This window comes from Arachis stenosperma, chromosome 1 (genome assembly GCF_014773155.1).
Source record: "Arachis stenosperma cultivar V10309 chromosome 1, arast.V10309.gnm1.PFL2, whole genome shotgun sequence".
Taxonomy (NCBI): Eukaryota; Viridiplantae; Streptophyta; class Magnoliopsida; order Fabales; family Fabaceae; genus Arachis; species Arachis stenosperma.
This window is the reverse complement of record NC_080377.1, coordinates 18,802,936-18,812,784: the sequence shown is the minus strand read 5'-3', so window position 1 is coordinate 18,812,784 and position 9,849 is coordinate 18,802,936. Positions and strand designations below refer to the sequence as shown.

Genomic DNA, 9,849 nt, shown 5'->3' with positions numbered 1-9,849 from the left:
AAAATTGATTAATATTGAATAAAAATTGACTTAGTTTATTAAATTAAATTATTATATTTATCAAAAACTATTTTTTGGATCAGTTTGTTTGAATAAAAATTTAATAAAGTATCAAAAATAAAAAATTAATTATTCTTATATTAAAATAATAAAACTCGCCTACTATAAGAATTACAAATTTAACGGTAGTTGATTGTTCGCGTTATCACTTTATTTATTTTTTTTTTTAAATTATTAAAAAAATTAATATATTTTTTTCAGTAATTGATGATTTATTTATTTTTTGTGTCTAAATATATAAAAAAACAAAATAACCATTATTTTATATCTGAACGGATGATTTATTAGAGATCAACACATTAAATAATATTATTGAAGTTAATTTTTAGTATGACATCTAACTACCAAATTTACATCTTTATTTATTTTTTGGGACATTCACTCAATTTTAAACAAACAAAAAATGAGATAAAAATTCTTAAATTTTGTAAATTAAATTTATTATTTCAGATAAATACCCACTTATAAAATTATACATAATGAATAAAATATCAAAGCAACTGGTTTCACATCTAATATCCTTGAAACGAGAATCACAAACTAATACCAATCCCTCAGTGATTGATGATTAATATTTAGAAATATAGACTCTAGACTAAATAAATTAGATTAAGAACTAAAATACTACCAAAAAGTCGAAAACAATAATTTTTATTGACATTAGTTTTCTTATTTCTCTTAATTTAGAGAATTTATATTCCCAATTTTTTTTTACCACGCAATAGCATTTAATGGCCACGTGTCACACAGAGCGAAGAAGCCGAGTAGTGATGAATCTAGCAGTGACCTCTCGAGCTTCAACGCTCACTCTATTCCACACAATCACTATTTCCATCACTTCCTCCGCCAATACAATTCCGTTACCGTCGCGTCAGCCCATGGATCAGAATCCCAAGCGAGTTGTCGTCTGCGGTGGCGGAGTCATTGGTGTCTGCACCGCCTACTTCCTCGCCAAGAAGGGCGCCGCCGTCACTCTCATCGAGAAATCCGACGTGGCGTGCGCCGCCTCCGGAAAAGCCGGCGGATTCCTCGCCCTCGATTGGTGCGACGGAGGGCCCGTCGAATCACTCGCCCGCGCTAGCTTCAATCTCCACCGTTCACTCTCCGCCGAGCTCAACGGTCCCCAATCCTACGGTTACCGACCCCTAACTACTCTCAGCCTCACCGTAACAGAATCAGATAGCAACCCTCCCTCTTCTTCCACCACTTCCAAACCCTCAATTGTTCCCTCATGGATCGACGGACCAATTCGGAGTCCAAGAACGATTGGAACCCCCGAAACGACGGCGCAGGTGCACCCGCAACTGTTTACGCGCACGCTAATAGCTAGGGCAGTTAAGGACCATGGGGCTCAGGTTGTTATTGGGAAGTTGGAACGGTTAGAGTTAGTTGGGGGCCGAGTTGGATCGGTTGTGCTTGAAGGAGGACGAGTTATTGAATGTGACTCGGTGGTTTTGGCGTTGGGTCCTTGGTCTGGGAAATTGGAGGTTTTGGCGTCATTGTGTAGAGTTTATGGTCTTAAGGCACATAGCATTGTTTTGGAGCCTAGAGAACCCAATTCCATAACCCCTCACGCACTATTTCTTAGTTATTACCCTTCAAAAGGAGGAAAAGCTATTGACCCAGAAGTCTACCCTCGTCCCACAGGTATGCTATTATTTGTAACTATGTACACCAAAAATCAGACTTTATTTTTGTGACTAAAAATGAAAGAAAGAAGCAAGAAAGGAAGAAACAAAGAAAAGCGAAATTAATTGGCTGGTTTCATGTCTAAGCTAATAAGATGATGAAGTTCATTCCAAGACTGAAGCCATTTCACATACTTCACAGCCTCCGAGGTAGCTGTTCTGTAAATTCACCATTTGGTGCTATTTTTTAGTGTGCACAAATAAATAGAAGTTAGCAATTACTATGCATGAAATCTAAAGTAAAACTGAGAGAAAGGTGTATTATGGACCTCACCCGACAACTTTAAAATATCTCTGTTGCTTTTGGGGTAGTTGTCAAGTATAATTGTTACAATTCATTGTTTACATAGCATTTCTCAGTTGACTACGTAGAAACTAGAAAGAAATACTTCACCAAACAACCCTGTCTGATTACAATGCTTAATTTAGCTGAAATGATGCAGTAACGAAAATAGCAAGCTCGGGGTCTACGTTAATCTTGACTCATCAACAAGGAACTGGAATCAAGATAAAACAGGCAGAAAGAAGAGTTTCCAGTTCCACACTGGCTACGTAGATATTGCTGACAAATTAGATAGTTTGGCTGATATGGATTATTAGGATATTCAATACTTTGGCAATCTCACACACTTTTGTATATAAACTCGTCCTTTTGTTCAATTATAAATTTATTCTTCTCATTTTTATAATGTTAGAAGCCTAAACCTTGGTACAGTTTATTCATTTATTGAATTGAGGGGTTAAGTTTATACACAACTGAATTGTGTAGTTACAACTAACTAATAACTAATTGTATTTACACATTTACATAATAATGTAATGTTATAAAATATATTTTATATGAGCATAGTTCATGATTTATTGGTTTTGTTTTATGGCAGGGGAGGTGTATGTTTGTGGGATGTCAGCCGAGGAAGAGGTAGCAGATGACCCTGAGGAGATTAGGGGTAAGGAGGAGTCAATTGAGATGCTGAAGAGGGTGGCGAAGACCGTGTCAAGCCATCTTGGTGAAGGAGGGGCCCGTGTGAAGGCAGAGCAAGCGTGCTTCTTGCCGTGCACCGATGATGGCATTCCGGTGATTGGGGAGGTTCCAGGAGTGAAGGGTTGCTTTGTGGCGACAGGGCACAGTTGCTGGGGTATTTTGAATGGACCTGCTACTGGTGCTGCCATGGCTGAGCTTGTAATTGATGGGCATTCCACCATCGTTGATCTTAAACACTTTAGTCCTGCTAGATTTCTTGGCCGTGGGAAGGTGTAGTTTTCTAAAGATGATTTGTGTTGTGACAATTAAATTTGTGTTGTGCTAGTGGGATCTTGAAAAAAAATTTTAAGGTGGCCAAATATATAATATTATATATATATATATAAAAGAGTATTTATATTCAAATTAAATGTATTAATTTTTATTTTTTAAATTATTATAAATTTGTAATTATAGAAATAAATTATTAAAAAACTATAATTAACATAATAGCATCTAAAACTAAACTAAATGTATAATATTTTTTGTCCAAATCAATTTTTTTCAAGAAATAATATTGAAGATCAATAAAAAAAATATAAAATGACAAACTTAAAATATAATAAGACTTTTTTTATATGATATTATAATGCCAATTATTATATTGTGCAACATATTAAAGATAGTAGTGATGTAAAAAAAATTAAAATTTTAGACTTATTTTAATAAATACTTATATATATAGTTTATCTATTTTATAATTTAGTTGAAAAATAATTTTGTTTTATAAAACATTATAATTAATAAAATAGTATGAAATTATTTATTTGTATTATTTATTATTTGATAGTTGAATTTTATCTAGTTCATTATACTTTAAAATAATAAGATTATCTTTTTATTATAAACAAAAAAAAATAAAAATGAAAAAATGAAAATTTGTTAGACCTTAAAAGTAAAAAGAAAAGAAAAGAATATATATATATATATATATATATATATATATATATATATAAACACAAAAAAGAGAATGTGCTTGTAGTAAGTTTTGAATTCAAGACTAAGGTCAGTTTGGCTAAACTTCTTAAATAAGTTCTTTTGAAAAAGGAGTTTAAAATATAAGAATTTTTATTAATAATAACTTTTAGGGTAAAAAACACAAATAAACCATAGGAGGAAAGTTGTTACATGAATAAGTCAAATTGAAGATTAATTCAAGAATGAGCCAAAGCATACTTATATGTGATTCGAACCTATTTGGTTCGAACTACATTTGCATATAAATCGAATCTATTTGGTTCGAACTACACACATAATTCGAACATAATTGGTTCGAATTACTCATGAATAAGTGCTACCACAAATTCGAACCTAATTGGTTCGAATTACGTACAATTGGGCTATATAAGGAGTTCGAATCAAGCAAATTCGAACCACTTCTCATTTTTCATACCCCACCAAATTCCAGAGAAAATGACCCAAATTCGATCCGAGAAATAGTAGAACCGAAGACTCAGCTGATGGGGGACGATCCTGTAAGGCTGTACCGGTTGGACGGGGTTGCTCATATAGCCGGGGTCATCAACGACGAGGTTAGTACATAGAAAACTTTGTGCACACAGTTTATTTGAGTTAGTGGTTTTGCATGTGATTTTAGTGGCAGTTTATGTTAGTGGTTTATCGTGGTGGTATTACAAATGGTTTATATTAGAGGTTTTGCATGCGGTTTAGTTGGTGGTTTATGGTAAGTGGATTTTTGTAAGTGGTTTTATATGCGGTTGTGTTAATAGTTTATGTAAGTGGTTTATGTTAGGTGGTATTGTTAGTGGTTTATTGTAGTGGTATTGCAAATGGTTTATTTTAGTAGTTTTGCATGCGGTTTAGTTGGTGGTTTAGGGTAAGTGATTTTTTGTAAGTGGTTTTATATGCGGTTGTGTTGATGGTTTATGTAAGTGGTTTATTATGTTAGTTTTTTTTTGTTACCAGTATTGTATGTGGTTCTAATAATGCGGTCCATTTAATGCGCAGCTACAGCGATGCATCAGGAGCATGCGGCGGCAACAAGGCATGCCACTCGATGAGCACTATGTTCCCTACTTGCAGATGGCCGGGTTATACCATCTGGCTAGGCTGAACGATAGATGGTTCCGGTTAGATGAGCCCCTTGTCAGCGCCTTCGTCGAGCGGTGGCGTCTTGAGACGCACACCTTCCATATGCCCTTCGGATAGTGCACGATCACGATTCAGGACGTGGCGTACCAGTTGGGATTGGCAGTGGACGGGTGTTATGTCAGCAGTTGCCTTACAGATTTCCATATGTATATCGAGGGTGGACGTCCAGCTTGGGTGTAGTTCGAGGAGTTGCTTGAAGTGATTACTCCTCCGATCCAGGTTCAGAAGTTCGCAGTAAACTGCACCTGGTTCCAGGAGACTTTCGGAGAGTGTCCCGAGGGAGCCGATAAGGAGACTGTGCGGCGCTTTGCTCGTTCCTATATCATGATGTTGTTGGGCACTCAGCTGTTTGCCGACAAGTCCGGCAACCGCATTCACATCAGATGGCTTCCCTACGTAGCTAGGCTTGAGGAGATGGGTTCATACAGTTGGGGGTCTGCAGCATTGGCATGGTTGTACCGGTGCATGTGCCGAGTGGCAAACAGACATGTGGTGAAGTTAACGGGCCCACTTCAGCTACTTCAGTCCTGGATCTTCTGGCGCTTTCCCAGGTTTAGGCCTGCTGGGTATGATACGTGCAGCTGGCCTTTGGCATCGAGGTACACTACTCAGTCTTTTCTATCTCAAGTTAAAATAGCTAATGTTCATGTACGCTTGCACTGTATTACAAATCTGTCATAGTTCTGATTAAACATAACACCCATGTGCGCTGCAAGTGGTCAGGTTACAGCCCTTCCTACAGCGAGAAGGGTCCTAGAGTGCAGAGCACGAGACTGAAGATAGACATGTTACAGCCCAGGGATGTGAGTGTTGTTCCGGTTACTTTTATTTGAATAACTAGACATCAGATGTTTCTGTAGAGGGAGTTGGCGTGACAACATAGCTATTTTTTGTGCAGTTTATCTGGATGCCGTATAGCTCCCCCTAGGTACTTTAGGTTGTGCATCCGAAGGCGTTGGAGCCTTGACACATGGCGGTGTGGCGGTTTGTCACGTCGCTGATATACTTTGCCGTTGTAGAGTGGCATCAGGTAGATAGGGTTCTACTGTAGTTCGGTGGTGTACAGCTTCTCCCGCGTCCCGCCCTTAACATCGACTTTCTGATGTCGAAGGACAGGAGAGGTGGTGATCGTTGGTTCTCGGCCGCTTTACAGTATTGGCATATTATTTGGGAGACCCGTGCGGACCACGTCTTCCAGTTCGATGTTGTTGCCGACCCTGGACCTTCGCACACCTACCTAGACTGGTGGAGTCAGCATGGAAAGAGGTTCTTGTCACCCGAGTTTTATCTGGGAGATCCAAGGGTCATTCCTATTCCTGTCGAGGCGTCACAGAGGGGTCCTGGGCGAGTTCCTGACATGGATCGAATCGACGACGTCCCTGATAGGCGTCAGGTCGAGAGGAGAGCTCGTGTCGGGACATGACGGAGCCAGCATGAGTGGAGGTGGCTAGAACAGGCTATGGGGGAGGCTGATGAGGCAGGTAGGGGTGGTGGTCGAGGACGAGGGCGTGGAGGCAGACGGAGGGCACCCGTTGCGGGCCACGACGATGGTGATCTTCGTGACGTGGATGGTGGGGGAAGGGGTGCAGTCGGGGTTGTTAGTCCCCATCATAGCGGCCTTGGTGGAGAGGGGTACGCCACCGGAGATCCCACTGCCCATGGTGAGGCTGGACTTGGGGAGGGGCCGCTTGGAGATTACTTCGTTGGAGTTCCCCCTGACGACCACACACTTCAGGAGAGTACGCCATGGGTGAGTCCGGACAGCACGTTTTCAAACTTCCTTGCCGGTGTTGGGTATGATGGGGATTTTGGTGGATCCCCCTTCTTAGATGAGATTAGTGCCATCATGCATGATGATGAGGCTGCCCGTGGGCGGAGCCAGACGACGGGGACACAGGCACCGTTACATGTTGATCTGAATGAGCCTCCCTCCGTGCCTCCTCCTGAGTATTTCGCTTTGGGTGGTACCCCAGCTTCGGCACATACTGTTGGGTCACATTCAGTTGTCGGGCCGTCCTCATCCCGACCGGTACATGTCCAGCCTAGGACGCCTGCACAGCCAGCCCCGTAGGACGAGGACGAGGATGACGAGATCGAGGATGAGGAGCCGCTTATTCGGAGAGGTCAGAGGACACGGGTTCCACGTCGTTGCTTCACGGGGTCACACCTGTTTAGATGATTTTTGTGCCGAGTTGTATGTTACCTATCTTCGTCTATGTATTTTGTTATCAGTGTTACTTCGTATCCACCTTTAGATGTATGTGTGTGTTACTATGAAAACATCTGTACCTTGCATTTTGATGTTATTTAATTTCCGCATCATGTCTTAATTAATTTAATTCGTAGACTAATTTATTCCCATGTATGTTCAACAGACATTTCATTTAAAACTCCTTAAACGAAACATATTCATCAATTACGATCCCATGCACGTAACATATTCAGGTCTGTTTCTTAGTAATTCGAACCATCTTGGTTCGATTTACAATTAGTGGAATTCGAACTAATTTGGTTCGAATTATGTGATGGCACCTATTCGTGTGTAATTTGAACCAATTAGGTTCGAATTATGTGTGTGTAGTTCGAACCAAATAGGTTCGATTTATATGCAAATGTAGTTCGAACCAAATAGGTTCAAATTACATATAAGTATGCTTTGGCTCATTCGTGAATCAATCTTCAATTTGGCTTATTCATGTAACAACTTTCCTCCCATGGTTTATTTGTGTTTTTTACCCTAACTTTTAAATAAGTTATTTTGTGTTTGGAAAGTTATTATAGAAGTCATTGTTTTTAAGTTGTGCATTAAATAGGAGTGATAAAATAGCTTTTGAAAATAGGAGAAGTCACATTTTTTAACTTCTTCAAAAGCACTTAAATAACTCTTTGGAAAGTTAAAAGTTTATCTTAAAAATTGTACCAAACACTATTAATATAACTTTTTATAAATCAAAAGTTAAAAAAAGTAACTTATTGGTGTCTTTCAAATGGACCCTAAGACTTGTGGAAAACTTACAATAAAAATATTAGCCAATAAAAAAACTTATACCAAATAAAATAAATGGTCAAAGTTTTAGTTTTATAAAATATTTAGAGGTCTATGGTCGCATTATCTTAATGAAGCTCCTCCATTGGTTGTGACAATTAAATGGCAGGGTAAACAAATTAGTTAGGCTTCAACGCCTAAAATGCCTTAGAGAGAGTGACTGTTTTTGGTCGGGGTTTGCAAGCAAACCACAAAAGTTGGGCCAACTAATGGCATTTTGTAACCCGTACGAAGCTGCTCCAAAGACTGGACCCAGCGCCTAGCTTCCATCTTGTAACCCGTATGATGCTACTCCTTACGCTTCGATTTCCAGGTTCATCACGCCGCACACCAGTTTTGATTCTCCATTGCTTCGACTCCAGCATACATCCTGGCTTCTATTGCGGAGAAACCTAGGCTCTCCCACATTCAATGTTTCACACCTTTTGGGATTGTAAATTCACTAAATTGTAAGATTGCATGAATTTTAGCAACACCACAAACGGCAGCCCAGGTGTAAGAAGCTTTCTCGCTTTTTTTTCAACGTTTTGTAAAAAATAATAAATTTTATTATATTGATGGAAAATCCATTTTATGCAGTGAAAAGTACACCCGAAAAAGAAATGATGAGAGGAGAGTGAGGGTGACACGGAGAGGCAATGGAGTAAATTTGGAAGAGTCTGCCTACTTGAGAGAGTAAATCTTTATAATGATCTCTGAGATTCATAGGAGTGGTCTTCTAAATTTAGCTCCGGACACCATCATGGTCCTTAGGCATATTTTTGAGGATGAGTCACTCATTTTAGTGCTGACGTCTCTACAATGTGCCATGTTGGCGCCTGCAATAGCTAGCTTAGTTGGCCAAATTGCAATTTGTATACGATTTAATCCTTCCTTCTCTATTTAACCCTAATATTCTTTGATCCCTTTGTGAACGTTACCTCCTCTTCCTTCTTCTTCTTTTTTTTTCTTCTTTCTTCTTCCTTGGCATCATGCCATTCAACATTTTGTTCTCCAGCAACAACGCTAAAAGCTGAGGCATCCATGCCATGAACCCTGGCAAAGTACCTCTAAGCTTGTTGTTGCTTATGTCTACCACGATCAATCCGCTCTTCTCAAATCTTGCAGAATTTTTTTTCGCTTAAGAAATTTCATTAAAAGACAGCTTTAATTGCTGTAGCGATGAAAACTCAAAAAGAGCAAACAAAACTAGCCCACTCAACTTGTTCGAACTCAAATCTGGCCAAAACCTGCAAGTACTTTAGGTTTTTCAACACTTCTGGTTTTAATACTTCACTCAAATTATTGTTCCTCATCAAAATCTAAACTTGGGAAGCTAGCAGCTAGATTGACAATTCTCCGATCAGGGAATTATTGCTGGCGTGGAGGTAATTAAGTTTGTTCAGGGGACCCAAGTATGGAGGAACCGAACCTTGGAGCTTGTTGGATAAAAGCTCCATCCTCTTCAAGTTCTTGAGGCCGTTGAAGGTGGCGGGGATAGCTCCGATGAAGTTGTTGTAATCGAGCAAAACTCTTTAAGAATGGAGAGTGAGACAATGGAGGAGGATATCGCGCCGAAGAAGGAGACCAAGTTGGAGGTAGGGAAGAAGATTCCAAGAAAAGGAGAAAAAAGCACCAAAAGTTACCGTAAAAAAGGAGGGAGCAAAGAGGGTTAAGGTTAAATAGAGATAGAGGGACCAAATCGGGTACAAAGTCGTTGTAGTCGCCAGCGTGGCATACTTTAGCCACGTTAGTACTGAAACGGATGACTCATCGTCCAAAATATGCCCAGGGACCATTATGGTATCCAGAGCTGAATCTGGGGGATCACTATGGTGCATTTGGAACCACGAGAGCTAAATTGGGTAATTCTGTGAATCTTAGGGACCATTATAGAGATTTACTCGCATGAGAGGGCGGTTGTTGTGTTTTTGCTTATGGTT

General features: G+C 39.6%; 1 protein-coding gene across 1 annotated transcript; it reads left to right on the top strand.

Annotated features, from left to right (window-relative positions):
• The first annotated feature begins 799 nt into the window (after positions 1-799).
• On the top strand, positions 800-3,118 carry LOC130946531 (putative oxidoreductase TDA3). The gene is made up of 2 exons (XM_057875302.1): positions 800-1,707; positions 2,630-3,118. The coding sequence occupies exons 1-2, from the start codon at positions 831-833 to the stop codon at positions 3,004-3,006; spliced, it is 1,254 nt and encodes a 417-aa protein (XP_057731285.1). The 5' UTR covers positions 800-830; the 3' UTR covers positions 3,007-3,118.
• The last annotated feature ends 6,731 nt before the right edge of the window (positions 3,119-9,849 follow it).